The 22,247-nt window shown below is 36.3% G+C and overlaps 2 protein-coding genes across 18 annotated transcripts in view; both read left to right on the forward strand.

Annotated features, from left to right (window-relative positions):
* Nadsyn (NAD synthetase) overlaps positions 1-22,247 on the forward strand; it is a 1,223,365-nt gene that overhangs the window by 1,042,450 nt on the left and 158,668 nt on the right. For 16 of the 17 annotated variants that reach the window (XM_067782501.1, XM_067782503.1, XM_067782511.1 and 13 more), the window contains 2 exons: positions 1,773-2,152; positions 2,217-2,306. In XM_067782501.1, the coding sequence (XP_067638602.1) occupies positions 2,007-2,152; positions 2,217-2,306 (236 nt within the window). In that variant the 5' untranslated portion in view covers positions 1,773-2,006. Of the gene's footprint in view, positions 1-1,659; positions 1,681-1,772; positions 2,153-2,216; positions 2,307-22,247 lie in introns of those variants that run through there. The other variant, XM_067782513.1, reaches the window with a different exon arrangement.
* On the forward strand, positions 13,686-18,566 carry LOC137247706 (uncharacterized). The gene is made up of 5 exons (XM_067778671.1): positions 13,686-14,122; positions 17,515-17,545; positions 17,799-18,263; positions 18,302-18,453; positions 18,494-18,566. The coding sequence occupies exons 1-5, from the start codon at positions 13,686-13,688 to the stop codon at positions 18,564-18,566; spliced, it is 1,158 nt and encodes a 385-aa protein (XP_067634772.1).

Below are 22,247 nucleotides of genomic sequence, written 5' to 3' on the forward strand. Positions count from 1 at the left end.
TATCGTACAAACGCGTTCTAGAGTCAACCCTGATCCACCTTTATGGCTATATCCCTAAATGGCGTCCACCTATAGAACTATGGCCCACTCCCTCATAAAATACTCTTTAATGCCTTTCATTTGATACACATTCCAGGGTTTCCCTCGGTTCATTTTCCTACATGGTTATTTTCCCTTGTGTTGTCACCATAGCTCTCAACTGAGTATGTAATGTTCGGTTACACCCGAACTTAACCTTCCTTGCTTGTTAGTACTAATTCTATACGCAACAACAGGGATGCACCTTAACGTTAAGCTAATCGTTTATCAAAAAATTTCCACCGTTTTCGTTGAAACACTTCGAAATATTATCGATAAAGAAATTATCAAGATAAATTGTATCTCGTTTTTAACCGAAACGAAAAGCTTTCGTTAAGGTTAAAAACGTTAACAAAACCGTGATACTTTATGTTTGAATTGTGCTGGCAATGCTATAGCCATGGTGAAGCCGTAAGGTGGTAACAGCGAGCGGACATACACATACAAACTCCATGTAGTTTATTTGCGTAATTCGTTGGTGGTAATGTCAAAAATACTCTGAGAAATGTTCGTACTGTCAAAATTCATGAGAGAAGTTGCAATCAGCTTAGCTCATGCTTTCACCTTTAATGACTCCGCCATCAATCAGCTTTGCCAGCATAGTTTGAAATTAATAATCAACATAAACGATTTGATTTCGTTTTGATATGGCAGAAAACGAAACGAAATCATTTCGTTAATTTGACGTTCTGAACGTTAATAAACGAAACGAAATTACTTTGTTTCGTTTATTAACGTTAATTATCGTAACGAAATGATATCGGTTCGTTGGTTAAGCATGCCTGCGCAACAACTTCATAAGTGCAGATAAAGTTATACACTAAGCAGTAAAAAAAACACACCTTCTATTATTGCAAAATTTGCTTGAGTGTGTGGTTGTCGATGAATGATTTGAATGTGAACTTAGGTTATTAGCTGGATTTCGATGTAACTCTAGGCAGATATCCACACCTAATAAGAAAGTTTTAAAACTTGAAAATAACAAATGTCTCTTAACTTCTAAACGGCCCCCTTTAGAGGCAGGGCTGATTATCGTTCCATTTTCTTTCTAATAGATAATTTTTTTAGAACTACTTAGTAGAAACAGAATTTTTCTATGATAATTTCGAACGAAATAATGCATATTGTACCGATTTTAAAGAAGAATTTGAACAAAAGATTTTTAAAAGATAGTACTGTACTATTGATGTCAAAAATCAGAAATTTTTCCGATTTGTATTTTGGAAACTAGCGTAATGCATTCTAACACAAAATAAAAAGCAGTTATAGGTATAGACCGAACATAATACTTATTTATATTGCACGTTTGTACAATTAGCCCCATCACCCTCTTACTTCACTGCAAATGGCAAATGTTTGATCGATACAAAAAATTGTATGGGAGATGAGGGTAAATCACTGCTACTCTGTTTCTGGCAATGTAAGGCTCCTTAGTAGGAACTGAAAGTTGCCAATAAACAATAACAAACCAAAAGTACTGAATAGCGTCACACTGTTTTGTATTTATGTATGTAGGCACATCTTTTTTATTCGTGGAGCTATGTCTCAAAGACAAGATGTGCGTCATTACACTTAGATTGTAATTGCTGAGAACCCTGCAAAGTAATAAATATTTGCTATTTTTTATTGCTTTGATTTCATTGAAGATTAATTTTTAATTATTAATCAACGTCAACTGTTTATTTTTATTGCAGATAGTCAAATAGGACGCACCTTATGTCCAAAGCGTATATTATTCGGATTCAACGAACGCAATTATCCGACACATTTGACAATAATATTTTTATCGCTAATATTTAACAAATCAACATTAGCTTTATAACGAAATCGAAAACGAATTTACGCTCCATTTCGGATTTTCTCTACTGCCATTGCATAATCCATAAACTCGGTCATCACTCATTTCCAGCAATCAACAGCTCCACGATATGGGTCGAAAAATTACTGTAGCTGTTTCAACACTCAATCAATGGGCACTCGACTTTGAAGGCAATTTGGCGCGAATATTGCAATCGATATTGGAGGCTAAAGATATGGGAGCATGTTATCGCACAGGTCCGGAATTGGAAATAACGTAAGCTTTAAACTTTCTTTTCTCTTTAAAAAAAAACTTATCAATGACATTAATATATTAATAGCGGCTATAGCTGTGAAGATCACTTCTTTGAGCCTGACACATATCTACACTCTTGGGAAGTGCTATTAGAGATAATGCTCTCACCGATTTGGTAAGTATTGGGGGAACATTCAGTTTAAGTATTGTATAAAACTGCACTATTGTGGGTAGGTGCACTGAGGGATTTAGGGAGAAACACTTCACTGCAAAATAAATCAAACGCGACAACTTTCGTTTTTAAATATATAACAATAGATTTTATTATTATTTAAGTATTAAGAATTTTCCCATTTACGAAGATAAATTTATTTAGGTTTAGAGGCGATTGTATAGTTAGGCTGATGGCGAATAACTAACTTAAAAGCGGCCCAATGCATTCAGTTGGACCGCTTACTTTTTAACTTAAGGAGAGAGAAAAACGGTAAGTGTATAAATAGGTAAATAGGAAAATATGTATGCATTTCTTAAATCTTCATATTTTAGGCAAACGGTAGCTTACTAAATCGATACAGGGTGAATGTAAAATATGAGTATGAGTATGAGTATGTGATTTTATACAATGTAAATATTTCTGAATGGTAAGTATTTCAAATAAGGGTAAGTATTTCTGAAATGTCTATATATAATTAAAAAGGGTAGGTATATATTACAAATTTAAGGTAAGTATTAAGATGTAAGGATTATATATATTAATATTGTACGTGTATGCATATGTATATTTGACTCATGTCTTCAACATGGCGGCCGGCCTGCGGAACTGAGGGATGTAGACGCTCTTCGAGATCCTCTGAGGTTCCGTCGACTTTGTTGAAGATTCTACGCTGATGAAGAGAGTTGCTATGGCGGCAGTTCCTGAGATGGGAGGAGGCAGAGTTTAGTAATGTTTCGCGTGACTATACCTGCTTGGGTGCGGACATCTACCACACGAACCCGTTGATCGGCGCCCGCATGGAGTTTGATAACTCGGCCCAAACGCCATTCATTGGGGGGGTGAAGGTCGTCTTTAATAACGACCATATCTCCTTCGCGAATATTTTGTTGGGGATGTTTCCATTTATATCTTTTATGCAAGGTTTGTAGGTACTCGCTCTTCCAACGTGAGCTGAACTGGTGATGCAGAACCTTTAATCTTTGCCATTTCGTAGTAGGGGATACGTTTTCGGCATTCGGTTCGGGTGAGGAAGTTAAGGGGGCTCCTCGAAGAAAATGTCCAGGAGTTAGGGCTAATAAGTCGCTTGGATCCTGTGACATGGGAGAGAGAGGGCGAGAATTGAGCACTGCTTCGATTCGAATGAGGAGAGTGGTGAATTCCTCAAATGTAAACTTTTGATTTCCAGCTACTTTTGTGAAATGGCTTTTGAAGCTTTTTACTGCGGCTTCCCATAGGCCGCCCATGTGTGGGGCATACGGCGGTATGAATTGCCAAGAGAGGCCCTGTACCGCATACCTTTGTGCAATATCAACAGCTGCTTCTTTGAGGAATAGGGCTATCTCCCTCTGGATCGCTCGTTGTGCGCCAACAAACGTCTTTCCGTTGTCAGACATTATTTTGTGGGGTAATCCGCGTCGCCCTACGAAGCGAGTGAAGGCGGCTCTGAAGGCTTCAGTTGTCAAACTTGTGCATGATTCGAGGTGGACTGCTTTAGTGGAGAAGCAGACGAATACGCAAACGTACGCTTTCGTGTGAGAAGCTCGTCGTAAGAGGGACGTTTTCACCATAAATGGACCAGCGAAGTCAACTCCTGTTACGTGAAATGGCACGGAGTAAGTGGCACGTTCGGGGAGTAGAGGGGCCATTATTTGTGAACGCATTTGTTGTTTGTATATCGTGCACGTCTTGCATTGGAATATGCATTTCTTTACTTTCTGCTTGATGCGGGGAATATAGTATTCCGCTTGAATCATGCGAATCATCAGTTGCACCTCAGCATGAAGCAATACTTTGTGGAGAAAGTCTAGTAGCAGTGAGCAGAACTTGGAGTTATCTGGTATAATTATCGGATACCGTTCATTCTCGCTGATGTCGGCATTAGCTAAACGACCCTTAACTCGCAGGATGCCAGCGTTATCTAGGACGGGATTGAGGGTCAACAATGAACTTTTCTTGCTGATGTGGTTTGAGGCTTCTAATTGCGCGAATTCTGCTGGGAAATGATGGCGTTGCGTTAACATGATGAGTTTAATTTTTGCGAAATATAGTTCTTCCTGCGTGAGAACTAGGGAACTGGAAATTGGTTGTTTCTGGGTTTGGCGGATAAACCGGTACATGAAGGCCACAACTCTTAACGCGCGCGGATATGATGAGAATCGTTCCAGTATATCGGCATGATCGACAGCATGCCAGGCTTCTACGAGTTTCTTCTCCGGAGGGGTTGAGGTAGAAGGGACGTATTTTGGCCAGAACGAGCTCGGTTTAGAGAGCCATTGGGGTCCATTCCACCATAACGAAGAGTCAGCTAAGTCTTGCGGCTTGCATCCTCGGGTTCCTAAATCGGCGGGGTTGTCAGCACTGGGTACGTGGTGCCAAGATGCGTTACTAACGTTCTGTAGAATCACGGTGATTCTGTTTGCCACGTAGGTTTTCCATGTATGTGGGGGTTTTTCTAGCCAAGCCAACACGATGGCGGAGTCTGACCAGAGTGTCAGTTCGTGTGGTGGCAGATTTAATTGGGATTGAGTGTTTGCTACTAATTTTGATAACAGTACTGCGCCACAGAGTTCTAATCGTGGTAAGCTAATCGTCTGTAGAGGAGTGACTTTGGTTTTAGCCACGAAAAGCTGAGATGAGAAGGAGTTTTCATCATGTTGTACTCTGATATAGACGCATGCTGCATATGCTTTTTCTGAGGCATCTGAGAAACCGTGTATTTGGATGCATTTATTTGGGGCGAATTGCACCCATCGTGGAATACGTATATTGCTTATGGCTGGGAGACTTTCCCGGAAAGTGTTCCACTTATGAACAGCTGCGGGTTTGACCTGTTCATCCCAGTCGGTGCCTTCTAACCATAGCTGTTGGAGGAGAATTTTGGCTTGGATCATTATTGGCGAAAGCCATCCTGCGGGATCAAACAGCTTAGCTACGGCCGAGAGTATTTGCCGTTTTGTGTGTGACGTAGAGTCCGGTATTGGGTCGTAAGAGTACGAAAAGGAGTCAGTTAGAGCATTCCATCTTATGTCCAGAGTTTTAGTGGAGCTGGTGTCATGGAATTTAAGAAATTCCGCATCTAAGACATCAGAGGCTGGAATCGAATTGAGGATTTCTGCTCTGTTTGCAGTGATTTTTTTGAGTGGAAAGCCAGCGGATTTTAGAGCTTCGATAGTTTGATTCATGGAAGCGAGAGTGGACTGTATATTATGCCCGCCTGAGAGGACGTCATCTACGTAAGTTTCTCGAAGAATGATGTCTTTAGCGAGCGGGTGAGTTTCTTCGCAATCCTGAGCGAGTTGGTGGAGTGTACGGATTGCGAGAAATGGAGCGCAGTTTACACCGAAAGTGACGGTTTTCAACTTAAAGTCTTGGAGTGGCTGGTGAGGAGCTTTCCGAAAGAGAATTCTCTGAAAGTCTTGATCCTCTTCCTTGACGAGAATTTGGCGATACATTTTTTCGATATCGCCATTGAACACGAACTTGTAGAGGCGCCAATTGAGAATTATTGACGTCAAGTCGTTTTGGAGAATCGGGCCTGGGTATAAAACATCATTCAGAGAGTTTCCTGAGTGCGATGTCTTTGATGCATTAAATACCACGCGAACCTTTGTGGTTTTGCTGTCGGGTTTGAGAACAGCGTGATGAGGGAGGTAAAATGAGAAATATTTACCATTTCTGATTACCTCTGTGTTTGGAGCGGGCTGCATGTGGTCCATTTGGAGGTACTCTGTGAGTACTTCTGAGTACTCTGAGTAACATAATTCGGGCTTTTTTTCCAGACTCCTTTCTACACTGATGTATTGTTGCTGCGCTGATGGGCGGGAGTGCCCTAGTGCCAATGAGTGGGGGAAATTGGGTTTAAAGGGAAGTTTTACGACGTAACGTCCATCTTCTCTTCTTGTAGTTGTAGATGTGTAGAGGGCCTCACAAAATTGGTCCTCCGGTGATCTGGACAGAGTTGTGTGGATCTCTTCCTGTTCCCAGAACCGTTTGAGTAGAGTGCTGATGTCCGGTTCTGTTGATTCACTGGCTTGTGTAGAGTAGGTGGAGACTAGTTCCTTTACTAGTCCGCTGAGAACCCATCCAAATATTGTGTTTTGAGCTATAAGGGTTTCTTGCGGATTTCTTTGCAGACCATCGAGCAGTATTTGGGGAATTATATCGCTTCCTATAACCATGTCTATTTTTGAGGGATGGAGACAGTTAGGATCTGCGAGCTGGAGAGATTGGAATGCCTCTAAGCTGACCTTTGAGATTTTCTTATTGGGAAGAAAATGAGTGAGTTGTGGGAGCAAAATTGCGTTGGTGCTAATCTCTTTGCTTAAGTCTGAGGAGCAAAGAGTTACCTCGCAGATTTTGTTTGCTTTTTGCACCACTGTGCCTCCCATTCCTGAGATTTCATATCTTGCATTTTTTGTTGGGAGGCCTAACATTTTTTGGATTCGGGTTGCCAAAAATGTTTTCTGAGAGCCTTGGTCAATAAGTGCGCGAATTTTATGGTACTCCCCGGCGTGGTGAATGGGGACTAGTGCCGTTGGGAGTAGTGTTGTTTCACAGCTACTGGAGAAATGTGACGAGACCGTGTGGGTTGTTGAGTCCTGGTGTTTCTGCGCCGCTGCTTCAGTCGCTGCTTGCCTTGATGTCGATGCTTGTTCATCATTTATTTGATATGGGATTGTGGTTTGGGCTAGTGTATTTTGGGGTCTGAGGCCTGTTGCCCGAGATGCGTTCTGATGTTGTTGACAATGGAGGAGAGAGTGATGTCGTTTTTGGCAATAAACGCATGAAAACTTGCTCTGACAATCACGCTTGAGATGTGAGTATGACAAACAATTCTCGCAATAATTGTTTTCTTTTACAAATTTGAGGCGGTCTGCTACCGTAAGCTCTTTGAATTTCACACAAAACATCATTGAGTGGTTTGAGTTACACAGCTTGCAAGAGACTTGCTGTGGTTTTGAGTGATGATTATTAGAGTGAAAATTATTTGTTCTGTTTTTATTTGAGAACGTGGAGTTGTGGATTGAGTTTTGGTTTGTGGACCTGGGTGTGAAGTTTGGTAGAGGATTTCTAGGCTTACCTGGTCGGTAATTGTGGAGTCTCTCTACTACTTCGTATCTGGAAGTCAAAAATTTGTCCATATCTGACCACAGTGGCAACTCTTTCCGAGAAGTAATAGATTGCTCCCATAGGGACAGGGTTTCACTGGGCAGCTTTGAGGAGCAAATATACACAAGAATGGGGTCCCAATTAGAGGTTGGGATACCTTGTGCTTCCAGGGTGCACAAACAATTATTTATGGTGGTTTGCAGCTTTTGAATTTGCTCACCATTTTCTGAGAAAATTTGCTGAAGACTAAAGAGGGTCTTCAGTTGGTTGTCAACCAATATTCTTCGGTTTTCGTACCGAGCTTTGAGGGCGTCCCATGCTAACTGAAAACTGTTGTCTGTGAGAGGGTATTGCTTCACTAACTGACCTGCTTGGCCTCTCGTTTTCTGCCGTAGGTGATATAGTTTTTGAGCTTGAGTGAGTTTGGGGTGATTGCCGTAGACTGCCGTAAACATATCCCTGAATGCAGGCCAGTCTTCGTATCCGCCGTGGAATATTTCAGTATCGCAGGGTGGTACTTTGAGGTATACTTGTGATGAGTTAGAAGTATTTGGGGGATTTAAGGGCTGAGATATTTGAGGTGAGGGTCGCAGTAGTTGTATGGCGTCCATAATTTGTGACATGCAAATTTCATAGCTTTCAGAGCACTTTTGGTATTTTTGCTCTATCGAATCGGTGGACTCCTGATGGGATGGAGAAAGAGATACATTTCTGTAGGAATCTAGGAGTGATTCCCACAATCTTTCGAGCTGTTGTGTTTTTACCTTGAGAAGTGACTCAGTTTGGTCAGCTAGCAGGGTTGCTGACCACTTTGAGTAAAAGGCCTCTAGTCTATTGCTTTCGAAAATGAAAGTATCAAGACTTGTGTCGGGTTGACCTACATCAAGAGTGTCATTTGCTTTTTTGCTCATATTGGTTTTGTTCAGGGTAAACAGGTGTTAATTATAATATTATAATATGGGATACCAAATGAGAAGGGTTCTAAATGTATTGCTTGGTTAAATTTTAAGCAGTGCTGAGTGAGGTAGTAGTATATTAATTGATAGGACACTTTAATTCTACTATGTTTGAAATATAATTTTGGTCTTAACTATTTTCCGGCTTATAAATTCTTGTGACACAGTCTAATGCTTGTACACAGGAACGGGAATTTACAGCGAGATGAGAAAATGAGCAAATAGCTGGATCTTATTTATATGTATTTAATTGTGTGCCAGTATTTTGTTTATATTAGGGTGGGTCGTTGTTGTTTTTTTTTTTTTTTTTTGTGGAAAAATTAAGTAGGCGAAATATTTTGCGGTTGTGCAAATATTTTTAAATATTATTTACTTAATTACAATTATGCTCGTTGCTGGGGTTTTGTTAATACACCCTAGTGAAGGTGTTTTGTTTTACTTGTTTCTGTCCTGCCTTAGCGCGTCTAAGTGCAGTTAGCGGATTGGGGTTAGATTTTTTTTTTTTTTTTATATATATATATGTATAATATATACACTGGCACAAGTGGGAGACTCCAATTTGGGAATTTTGCGGTTATATTTTGTTCTTTTGTTGGGATTGAGAATGAGAGACTCAATACAGTGCTCTTATGCCTGTGAGACAGCAATTGATAACGGGAATGTGCCAGTGGGTATGGAGAGTTAATACGCCGTGGGGTATATACGTGATGGGATTTGAGAATATTGTGTTATAAGTATATTACGTATGTATGTTTGAGTGTAGCGGACTAATTTCCAAGTCTCTCGAGATTTATATTTGAGAAATAAGAGATTATGTATTTCGAATTTACCGTAAATTGGAACCGCTATGAGACTTACATACGTAATATATGCGCACTTACCGCTGGTTTCAATTCTAATATGTTTTGAATGTACTGTACCGTGATATCCTCTTAGCCGATGAACCCGTTACCTTTCTGTTGCTTCTGTTGCTGAGACTCACGTTGCTGTTGTTGGCTTTTTTTGGATTTCCTTTGTACCACTATTACAGGTCTACTGCTCGTGTTTTTGTGCGATTTTTATTTATTTTTTTTTATTAACTTTGGTTTTCAGGTCTTTTTTTTTCAAGCTCGGTACCCCACTCTTTCTATATTTTCACCTCTTTTTTAATCAAATTTTGTTTTCAGGGTTTCACCTCTTTTATAACTTTTGATTTTCAGCAATTTATTCTTTTCTTTTACAGGTTTTTGTATTCTTGCACAATTTTATATAAACTCATAGGTGTTTCCCTTTCCTTTTAGCTCTTATTTTCGCTTTTCACCAAATTTCTTATATTTTATATCCTTTTTATAACAGATGATTTATTTGAGAAAAAAAAATCATATATGTTGGGACTGCCTAATGTGCACTTTTTGTGTTGTACTATGTGTACGTATGTATGTTCTTCACTTTGCACTTCTCTTTTTTCTTTATTTTATGATGTATCACAGGCGCAGGTATAATTAATTTTTGTGTTACATTTATATATATTTTAAATTTTCAATCGTATTTTCACTTTATATTTAAGCTTTTATCAAATTGGTATTAATAGGTAAGTATTTATTTTCCAATTGGTCGCTAAATTCACTATGGTTCCAAAGGAAGGGGTGCACCAGGGAAATGGTAGAGGGGCTGAGCACTTCACTTTATTAAATACAAAACGCGACAATTATGCAAAATATACTTTCTGTTTACAGCTTTATCTTTTTGCTTTTTAAGGTACACCCTAACGCACTGTTTATCTGTATATATGTATATTTAAATCAACCTTTGTACGTATGATTTGGTATTTTAGCACTGCACTTTTTAAGTTTATATAGTTTTAAATTATTTTGCATGATTTTTTGTTAATAGCGCGTCGCGAAAACCGATTTAATTATGATTAATTTTTTATTTAAATTTTGAGTATTTCTTAGGTCACTGTTTCACTTTTATGGCTCCAAAATGACCATGTATAAAACTGCACTATTGTGGGTAGGTGCACTGAGGGATTTAGGGAGAAACACTTCACTGCAAAATAAATCAAACGCGACAACTTTCGTTTTTAAATATATAACAATAGATTTTATTATTATTTAAGTATTAAGAATTTTCCCATTTACGAAGATAAATTTATTTAGGTTTAGAGGCGATTGTATAGTTAGGCTGATGGCGAATAACTAACTTAAAAGCGGCCCAATGCATTCAGTTGGACCGCTTACTTTTTAACTTAAGGAGAGAGAAAAACGGTAAGTGTATAAATAGGTAAATAGGAAAATATGTATGCATTTCTTAAATCTTCATATTTTAGGCAAACGGTAGCTTACTAAATCGATACAGGGTGAATGTAAAATATGAGTATGAGTATGAGTATGTGATTTTATACAATGTAAATATTTCTGAATGGTAAGTATTTCGAATAAGGGTAAGTATTTCTGAAATGTCTATATATAATTAAAAAGGGTAGGTATATATTACAAATTTAAGGTAAGTATTAAGATGTAAGGATTATATATATTAATATTGTACGTGTATGCATATGTATATTTGACTCATGTCTTCAACAAGTATTAATATCAGAGTACACAAATATAATAGCACAATTTTTTTTGAGAGATGGGTGGGATTTAACTTCACTTTCTTTGTTATTATTATTATTACCTTTATGAGAAGTAAGAAACAGAAAGTCCACCCATTCTGGAACATTCAAAGAAATACTTTTCATAGCAAAACGCAATAATTTTTACAATTTTGGAGTTGAAAATTTTGTTATGTTTATATGAAATTCTTTCATAGGCTGTGGAGTACTATTATACTGGTAAGGAAGATTTAAGGAGTACTTTAGAAGTGTTGAGAAAAGTACACCACAACTGGTCTTCTTACATATGAAAACATATGGTCAAATTTACATAGCGCCTTCCAAGGCCAGGACCACCTACTTCGGCTCAGGATAATGCTTCAGAGTATTCCGTGGAACACCTACGAGCGAGAACTTTCCCAAAAATCTTCAAAAATTATTTAATGGACTACTCACAAACAAAACTAGAGCTGGGCCACATACATAGGTACTTTACATAGGTAAAGTGTTCAAAATCCAATAACCTTCAAACCAAAACGCAATAACTCCAAAAATTTCGAACCAAAGCCCAATAAAAATTTTTCAGACACACAATAATTACAAACAATTATCTATCTTAACTTCAAATCTAGTTGTGTGCATGTGTGTTCTTTCATAACTGATATAACACCATCATCAATTTTTTTTTTTTTTATTTCGAAGCCTTATTTTACCACAGTTCCCAAAAAAAAAATGACAGAATGTGTACTGTGCATACACTATACGGTCTCATTTTGTTACCAGTTTAAGAAACACAAATGATAAACAAACGGAAAATATCAGTTGCTGACAGTTTTCGAAAGCCTTGACTTTCTAATTTCCGACTGTTGTTGTGTGCAACTGACAAAATCAAAACCATTGCCTTTGCTTCAAAAATCAAAATTTTGATATCTAAACTTCCGTGGTAGAACAGAAATACGCTCACTCCCATACCGCCAATGTTTTTTAATCACCTAGGCCTACTTGCAGAACGGCAAGTTAACTTTTTAATTCAGAGTTAACCTTCAGGTTAACCTTCAGGAAGGGTTAAACTCATATATTTTTGAAACATTTTTTAAATTAACTCTGGGCTAAATAAATAACTTGCCGTTCTGCAGGTTGGCCTTAACGAACTGCGTGGTTGTCATGGCAATGGGCAAAATGTAGTATTTATGTTTCATTAGCTTAATTCGCAAAAACCTTAACCAACAGATTTTTTGAAACTGCGTTTTTCAAAGATGTTGGTATGATATATTAAATTTCACCCCCAGTAAAATTATAAAAGAGTTAGAACCAGTCACTACAGAGCAGAGCTGGTATAATCAAGTACAATATCTATATATATAAAAATGATTTGGTGTTTAATTGTAACGCTAAATCTTGAAAACGGCTGTTGTTACCCCTCGAAGGTTTAGTCGAAGAAAAAAATTTAAAAATATTAGGGGGCGTGGCACCTCCCATACAATCTTAATTTTCGAAGCTGATTATCTATAAAAGAGTTCAAGGTAGGGAGCTCAAAATTGGTATAGAGGTAGGTGATATCAAAACCCTTCTCACGCAGAAAAGTGGGGGTTATCAGAAAAGAGAGCGTGGCACCTCCCATACAAACTTAATTTTTCATGCTGAATATATCTAAAATTGTTTAAGGTAGGGACTTGGAAATTGGTGTGGAGATAAACGATAACAATTCCATATTAACGCAAAATAATAGGAGTTATACGAAAAGGGGGCGTGGCAGCACCCATACATACTTAGCGTTGGAAGCTGAATATATCAGAAAGAATAAATGGCAGGATCCTCAAAAGTGCTATAGAGCTAAATGATATTAAAACCACTCTCACGCATAAAAGTGGGGGTTACCGAAAATGGCGGCGTGGCACCTCCCATACATACTTAATATTTTAAGCTGAATATCTCTAAAAGGATTTAAAGCAGGGACCTGGATATTGGTACAGAGCTATATGATATCAAAACAATTTTTGTGCATAAAAGTGAGGGTTATCGGAAAAGGGGGCGTGGCACCTGCCATATAATCTTAATTTTCAAGCTGATTATCTCTAAAGGAGTTCAAGGTGCGGCGCTGAAAATTGGTATAGAGCTACATGATATCAAAACCATTACCACGCATAAAAGTGGGGGTTATCGGAAAAGGGGGCGTGGCACCTCCCATACAAACTTAATTTTTCATGCTGAATATCTATAAAAGCGTTTAACCCTTTCAGGTCTATGGGAAATATATTTATCATGAATAAATTAGGAAATTTTTGTGTTTTCTTATATGGAAACTCTGTTCAAGCTAATGTGTTTAAATATAAAAAGAGGAGTCCCCGTAATCAAGTTAAGCAGATTGACAGTATTTTCAAATATTCTTTATTAAAAGTGTAAATAAAGTCGGAAAACTTTCGAGGAGTGAAGTGTGTTCATATTTATTTAACTTATTTAGAATTTCGTGTTTCAAATTGGTTTTAAAAGCTTTTTATTTGTTGAATGGTAAATACGAAACTAAACAACGATCAATTTTATGTAATTAAATGGGAAAAAGTATCTAAAAATAAAGAATTATTATAAGGGAAACATGTTTCTCTGTGGACCACAAAGGAAATTTTTAGGTACTATTTTTATTATTATTTTATGATGCGATATACTCATTTATTCATGTTTTTCGAATTCACTACAGATAAAATGGCTGGAAAAATATGCAGGGAATTTCATCTGAAAGAAGATGAGATTTTACAATTACTCGTAGCTGACAATAGTGATGTAGAAGATGAACTACAACTAGACGAAGAAGATCAAAAATATCTTGCTCAGGATATGGAAAATTGTGTAGGTGTGGTAGAAATAACAAGTTCAGTCCAGAAAGTTCAAGAAGACAAATCGGATGAGAATCCTATCCATACCTCTGATGAAGAAGATCAAGAATATCTTGCTCAGGATATGGAAAATTGTGTAGGTGTGTTAGAAATAACAAGTTTAGTCCAGGAAGTTCAAGAAGGCAAATCGGATGAGAATCCTGTCCATACCTCTGCTATGAAGTTGATCGCAAAGCAAAGAAAAAATACTACTAAAGAACTTTTTTTCGATATAATGGATATTGCTATGAACAACTCATATTTGGTGTAAAAAAAGTTACATGAGAAGAAACTTGTAGAGGGCCGCTTTTGAACAGTCTAGAATTTCGTCAAAATATTGCTCGAAATCTTATAAATGAATTTTCATTTAGGCGTAGTGATTGCGTAGCGGATTGAAAATAGGACGCATAACGTATGTGTAATGTGCAATGTTCACCTCTGCTATACTAGCAAAAGAAACTTCTTTGCAGATTTCCATAAATGATTTATTCTCCAAAATCTATATATTTTCACGACAAATTTTTAAAGTTTGCATTATTAGAAAACAAATGTTCCCTGCTGTTGCGAAATTCCCATTGAGGTCCATAGGCAAATATTTTTCCTATGAAATTACAAAAAAACCGTGAAATTAATTTAAAAGTCGAATTGTTTTTTATGTATTTTGCTTTCAAATCAACTAAATAAAACAGCCGTACAACAAAATTTGCTTGTAGTTTTCTTACGGTCCTGAAAAGGTTAAGGTTGGGACGTTCTTCATTTTTAAGGCTAAATATCCCTAAAAGCGTTCATGGCATGTGTAGGGTTATCTACTTATAATAAATATACTTTGTTATATTTAAAAATTTATTATTTTTAGATTGTTTATGGTTAAATATCAAAAATTTAAAATATTTTGAGTTATCAAAAATATCTTTAAAAAAAGTTTAAATAAATTATTCAAAATTAAATAGAAAATTATTATTTTCTATATTGGCGATCCTACCAACGACCCTGCGCGAATCTTTTATTACATTAATGACTGTAATGATTACGAAAATTTTCATTCGCTAATTTTTAATTAAAATGCATTTATTATCTGAATCTATATCTGTCGGGCTTGTGATAAATGATTTTTTGAACAAAAAATTTCGCAATTTTAAAGTAACTACTCCGTCATATTTACAACGACTTAAATGGTTGTGCGAAACAGACTAAACGAACAGCTGTCAGTTTGTTTACTTAAAATCCTATTTGGAAATACATTCGGCATCAACAAAAAAACAAAAATTATTTGAGAATTAATACTTGAAAACAGAAACAAAAAATTATGAATTTTAGTGATTATAATACGAAGCTATAATTAACTTTAAAAGTATTTCTTTGTGAAAGTGCCTAAAACATTTACTATTTTGAAAATAAGAAAAACTCCATATACATTCGTAAATGTGACCGTGTGGAAACACCCGAAAACGGAAACCAAATTTTAGCAGATTTGATGAACAAAATAGTTTAATTAATTGTTAAAACTTTTAACATAATTGTAGATCCCACATCGATTAAAAAAAAAAAATGAAACTTAAATATACTTCAATTAATAAACAATATTTTGTGCAAATTACATATACCAGTCGCTGTAATTTGTATATATGAAACAAAAACAAAAAATAAGTGCGGACAATCAAATAAAAACAGAAATTTACTAGTAGACATGCTATGAATTTTATGCAACATAAATAAAAATAAAATTTTTCTACGATTTGTTAATTAATAAAGAACTCCAAAAAAACAACATACTACGCTTAAAAACAATGGTTGAGTTATCCACTTCACTACAACAATAGGTATTACAACAATTTTACGCACAATACACACAATAACGGATATAAAGTATAAGACATCACGATGAAAATGATGAGATTTATAAAGAAAACAACAAAGTCATTGCATAAACAGCAACAGCGATATATTTAATTGTTATCACGTCCAAAAAACGCAATTAATTCCCTTAAAATCTTTACAATCATCAATCAACTACTTATTAATTTTAATACATTTTTATTAAATTTAATTTTATGTAAGAATAATTTTTATTTTAATACTTAATTTAAAATTTTCAATTATAATTTAAATTAAAATTGTAAACCCTTTAAATTTTCAAATTTATCTTAAGATTATTTTTATATTTTAACAATTATTGACAGATTTTCACGCTGGCCTGAAGCTTATCCACTTAAAAATATTTCAACAAATACTATAGTAAAAACTTTTATTCAAAATTATATACCACGATTTGGTATACCATTAAATATTACAGTAGATCAAGGTTCACAATTCACATCAAAATTTTTTACAGAATTAACTAAACTTTTAGGTTCTCATAAAATTCATACATCTCCTTACCATCTCCAAGCAAATGGCATGATAGAGAGATTTCATCAAACTTTAAAAGCAGCAATTATTGCATCAAACGACTCGGTTCATTGATCTGACATTTTACCATTCATTCTACTTGGTTTACGAAGTTCTATTAAAGAAGATTTAAAATGTTCATCTGCTGAACTTGTTTATGGCTAAACACTTAGAATACCTGGTGAATTAATTATTTCAAATAGTATTAAAGAACATGATTTTTCTAATGACGCTCTTCAAAAAATAAGAGAATAATTTTCGCTTGCTCGTTCTAAAGTTTTTCATCATAACAAAGAAAACTTTTTCGTTCCTAAAAAAATAGAAAATTGTGAGTATGTTTTTGTTAAAGTTCTTCGTAAATCTAATTTAGAATCACCTTATGAAGGACCTTTTAAAGTTATTTCTAGGAAACATAAAACATTTACAATTCAGTACAAAAATACTATTAAAAATGTTTCGATTGATTTACTTAAACCAGCAAATATACTTATTAACACTAATTTAAATACAAATACAAATACATTAAACAACAAAAAACAAGAAGGGTTACATTTAATATTAATTAATATCAATTAATTTGTTTGTTTTAAATTTTCTTGGAGTGTGAGTAAATATAGTGTTTATTATTTGTTATTAAATTATTAACTTTTTATTGTATACTTTGAGTTTTAAATATTTTGCTATCAAATTAGTTTTTGTAAATGAAAATTTTTGATTTATAAATTTATACTTCAAACCAAAAATAAATAATTTTTAAAAATATCAATTTAATAGTTGATATAGCATGTACATAGAAATCACTATGCAGATATACGATATCAATACCATGTTCACTCAAAAAAAAAAGATTTATCAAAAATGGGGCATGGCACCATACGTACTAAACTTTTGAGGCTGAATATATCTAATAGGGTTGGAGGAGGGGCCTGAAAACCATTATGGGGGTATACTATATCAATACTCTTACTTACTTACTTAAAATATCCAATACTCAGTGAAAATAAATTGGAGCGTAGTAGGCGGGCATTCCATTTGACAGCTTACAATATTATTTCTAATGTAATAATTGAAGCAGTAGCTTTTCGTGTTAAATAGTTTACATTTACGAAATAAAAAATAGCGAATGTGTGGATTATAATTTTCTGACTGGTTTCATTCATATTTCGTTTAAAAAAGTGAGTGAATTGGTAAAAGTGATTTAGTGTGTCGGCGAATATCTATTTACATTGGACTATATATAGTTTATCGTTAAATTGCATCTTTATCCTAAGTTGGGTTAGCTCATTTTTGGATTTTTCAAAGGTAAGTTAACGGTTTGTAAAACCTTATGTGAGCTGTATGCAAATGTATGATCATTTCCAATTAGATATTTGTTCAGATGCCAAGAATCATGCATGGTAACACTGGTCGGAATTCTCACAGCAGAAGGTGAATACGAAATTTCAGAGCACGTCAAACAGAAAGGGAAAGTGTTATTGAGAGGGTATCAGCTCGAAATAGACTGCTGGAGAATCGTGCGCACCAGTTAGAAGATGTAAACCAAACTTGCAATCAGGAAGAACGATTGAGAGGAAGGGAAGTTCACAATCAGCAAGAACGATTGAGAAGAAGGGAAGTTCGTGCTCGCGAAAGTGATGAAGGAAGATCACAACATGCGATTATTCGACGACAACAGCGGCAACAACAAGTTTCTTTGGTGAAAACTGAACGGGCAGGCTTTCGATATGAGCCAAACATTCAATATAGCGCATCTGTTCAAATCGGTCAAATGTCAGTAGTTTGTCAACATTGCATGCAGTCAAATTTAAAAAAAAAACCGCCAGGATTATGTTGCGTGGGGGGAAAGGTTAAGTTGCCAGAATTGCTTCCACCACCAGAGCCACTGTTCCAGCTGCTTTACGGTGAATCTCCCAACTCGAGGCATTTCTTACAGCACACTAAAATGTACAACGATTGTTTTCAAATGACGTCGTTTGGCGGTGAAATTGAAAATGAACAAAACTACAATCCAACATTTAAGGTAATTTTATTAAGCGCAATACTTGACAGAAACTGAAGAAATTTCCTCCAATTATACATATTCATGGGCAAATTTTTCATCTCGCTGGATCGCTGTTTCCGCATCAAGATCAAGAACACAAATATCTCCAAATTTACTTTCTGGGAGATTCACATGATGAACTAAATCGACGTTGTACTATCTTCACTGCAACGAAAAGAGAAATAATCGATCAATTGCAGCAAATGTTACACGAACACAATAACCTCATCAAACTGTTTACGATTTCGTTGGAACGTATGCCAACAGATGATCATAGCATAATCATGCATGTGGACAAGAGGCCAACAGGAACTCATGAAAGACAATATAATGCACCTACAGTTAGCGAAATATCAGTTGTTGTTGTTGGAAAAAATTTGGAGTCGCGTGATATTGTCATAAAAAGTAGGACTGAAAACGCACTAAAGCGGATAAGTGAGACACATCGGTCTTACGACGCAATGCAATATCCGCTCATGTTCTGCCGTGGGGAAGACGGACATCACTTAGGCTATAAGATGATAAATCCAATGAATGGTTAGTACATCGCCACTACGTCACAGCAAGAGTGTTTAAACAAAAACTCAGATGTTTGATGGAATTCTTTACGAAACAACGTGTATATGGCACTGTTCAACGCTGGATGTACTCAGTGGAGTGGCAGAAGAGAGGTTTACCCCACACACACATTCTGCTTTGGATGGTGGAGAAAATTACACCTGACCAAATTGATGACATAATTTGCGCTGAAATTCCTGATGTTGATATTGATCCAGAGTTTCACGAAGTGGTGATGGCCAATATGGTTTATGGGCCATGCGGACAACACGATCCATCTTCGGTTTGTATGTTGGACAATAAATGCAAAAAACGCTATCCACGTGCCTTTATTTCGGAAACTCAAACTGGAAACGATGGATACCCTCCCTATCGGCATCGCTCACCCGCTGACAATGGCAGAACATCCATCATTCAATTGAAAGGAAAGAATTTCTTGGTTGATAACACATGGATCGTTCCATATTCGCCTATTCAAAACACATATAAATGTTGAGTATTGCAGTTCAATAAAGTCTATTAAGTATGTTTGCAAATGCGTCACCATAGGAAGCGATATGGCGGTTATTGGCGTGGAACGAGATGAATTTAGCAAATTTCAAATGGGCAGATATGTCAATTGCAATGAAGCAATCTGGAGAACATTTTCATTTGCAATACATGAACGCCATCCGACTGTTGTGCATCTGGCAGTTCATTTGGAGAATGGCCAACGAGTTTATTTCAACGCAGAGAACATAGTACAGCGAGCGGAAAGATCACCAGCAACCACTTTAACAAGTTTCTTTGCAACTTGCGCCAGTGATCCGTTCGCGAGAATATTGCTTTACTCTGAGACGCCTCGGTGTTATACATGGAATGCATCTTCGAAGAAATGGTTACGCAGGAAATACGGCCATCCAATAGATGGTTATCCAGGTTTTTTTTTCAACTGATGCATTGGGAAGAATTTACAGTATCCACCCAAAGAACGATGATTGCTTTTACCTACGTTTGCTTCTGGTCAATGTACGCGGTTCAACTTCATTTCAATCTTTGAGGACTGGAGATGGTACCATTTGTGCAACATTTCGAGAAGCATGTCAACAATTGCAATTGCTTCAACACGACAGTCTCTGGAATCAAACGCTAGCAGATGCAATAGCTTCTTCGCCAGCCACTGCAGTTCGTGCACTTTTCGCTATAAAATTTCGACATATCAGCCATCAAACCCGTGTCTATTATGGGATACGTACAAAGATGACATGGCAGAAGATATTTTGGACCGCTTGCGACTCGCGACAAGAAATTTCGAGTTGCAAATGAACGCTGACATCAACAATGAAGCATTAGTCCTTATTGAAGATTTATGTTTACTTATGAGTGGAAAACTATTGATTGAAGTTCATGTACCAGCGCCAAGTCATCAAGCTAGGGCTGTACTGAATCGCGAATTGGAACGCGAGCGTACTTACGATATAACTCACTTGCAACAACAAGTACAAACAAATTTTCAAACTGCTGAATGAACAGCAAAGCAGTGCGTACAATCAACTAATAAATGCTGTAGATAATGGAAACGGTGGCATATTTTTTCTCGATGCGCCCGGCGGGACCGGTAAAACGTTGCTATTTTCTTTAATACTAGCAGCAATACGTGGTCGAAGTGGTATTGCACTAGCTCTTGCATCTACCGGAATTGCGGCAACACTGTTGGAAGGTAGAAGAACGGCACATTCAGCATTAAAGCTTCCATTAAACTTGCAAATACACGAAAGTCGTGTTTGCAATATTTCAAAGCAATCAACAATGGCACAAGTTTTAAAAAACTGTAAATTGATCATATGGGATGAGTGAACAATGGCCCACAAACGATCATTAGAAGCACTCGACCGAACATTGAAAGATTTGCGCAATAATGATCGTTGCTTTGGAGAAGTGATGATATTGCTGGCGGGCGACTTCAGACAAACACTACCCGTGATTCCAAAATTAACAGCGGCGGATGAGCTAAACGCATGTCTGAAGTCATCGCATTTGCAGAGGTTTGTTAAAACCATTTCATTGACCATCTATATGCGAGTTTTGCTGCAACACGATAGAACTGCAAAGTTTTTTTCAAAAGAGCTGCTGCGTATCGGCAATGAACAAGTTCCGATAGATCCTTGCAGTCGATTAATATCGATTCTAACTGCGATTTGCCAATTCGCTTCAAGTAAGGATGAACTAATTAGCAGTGTATATCCAAATATCGTTCAAAATTATGGTAACTACGAATGGTTAGCCGCACGCGCAATTTTAGCAGCAAAATATATTGATGTCAACGATTTGAATTGGACGATTCAAAATCAAATTTCGGGAGATCTGCGTTCTTATAAATATATTGATCGCGTTGAAAATGAAGACGAAGTAGTAAATTACCCAGTGGAGCTCTTAAACTCTCTGCATTTGTCTGGAATGCCTCCTCATCATTTGCGTCCAAAAGTTGGGTCTGTTGTTATTATGCTACGCAATCTTCATGCTCCCAAACTGTGCAATGGTACACGACTGATTGTTACGAAGCTAATGGACAATTTTATAGTGGCAAGTGTTTTGAAAGGCCCGTTCAAGGGAGATGAATGCTTACTTCCCCGGATTCCCTTAACTTCAACAGATTTGCCCTTCCAATTCAAACGTATGCAGTTCCCAGTGGAACTTGCATTTTCGACGACAATTAACAAGTCACAAGGGCAGTCGTTGGAAGTATGCGGCATAAACCTAGAAATGCCATGCTTTTGGAAAACCATCCTCGCTATTTATTTACGCTCCGGGACAGAAAACTAAAAATGTTGTGTATCGTGCAGCCTTAAACTGAATACTAAAATTATATATATTTGAAGTTGTATACACAATGAAGTAGTGAAAAATCGTAAATTTTCTATTAAAAATAATACCGGTGTAATAACAATTTTTGAAATGAAATTAATAAAAAAATCTGCTTTGGGCAGAACGAAGTTTGCGGGGTCAGCTAGTCTATTATAATTACAAATCCTCAGTAACTGAAACCACCAATTACCAAGTACGTACAAGTATATGTTATTGGTACTTGATATTTAATATATACATTTTAAATTTTTTTAGTTAACTTCAATTCGTTGAATTTTTTAAATTTTTATAATAATAAAATCATATTCATCGTTAAAAAAGCAAGTAAGTTATATATTTAACTTTAGATATTTTTTTGTTAAAAGACGAGTTTCGAATAGTTACAGCTTGGGTGCCTGAGGATATACTTATCCTAATAAAAAAAATCTATGGTTCATAGTAAAGCTGCGACAGCCGTGATTTTTTTTGCCATAAATAGAAATTCTATGAAAGTTATTGGTCACAAGTAAAAATTTAATGGTGCTTCCGTAAGTATGTAAAACTGCGTAAGGCTTGGTACGA

The sequence above is a fragment of the Eurosta solidaginis genome, chromosome 4 (genome assembly GCF_040869045.1).
Source record: "Eurosta solidaginis isolate ZX-2024a chromosome 4, ASM4086904v1, whole genome shotgun sequence".
Taxonomy (NCBI): Eukaryota; Metazoa; Arthropoda; class Insecta; order Diptera; family Tephritidae; genus Eurosta; species Eurosta solidaginis.

What these genes read in the sequence shown, in the direction of transcription:
- LOC137247706 (XM_067778671.1), top strand. Translation starts at nt 13,686, where the DNA reads ATGGCTGGAAAAATATGCAGGGAATTTCATCTGAAAGAAGATGAGATT. An exon ending in ACTACAATCCAACATTTAAG is followed by an intron (nt 18,264 to 18,301) that starts GTAATTTTATTA and finishes CAGAAACTGAAG; the next exon opens with AAATTTCCTCCAATTATACA. An exon ending in CGTTGTACTATCTTCACTGC is followed by an intron (nt 18,454 to 18,493) that starts AACGAAAAGAGA and finishes CAGCAAATGTTA; the next exon opens with CACGAACACAATAACCTCAT.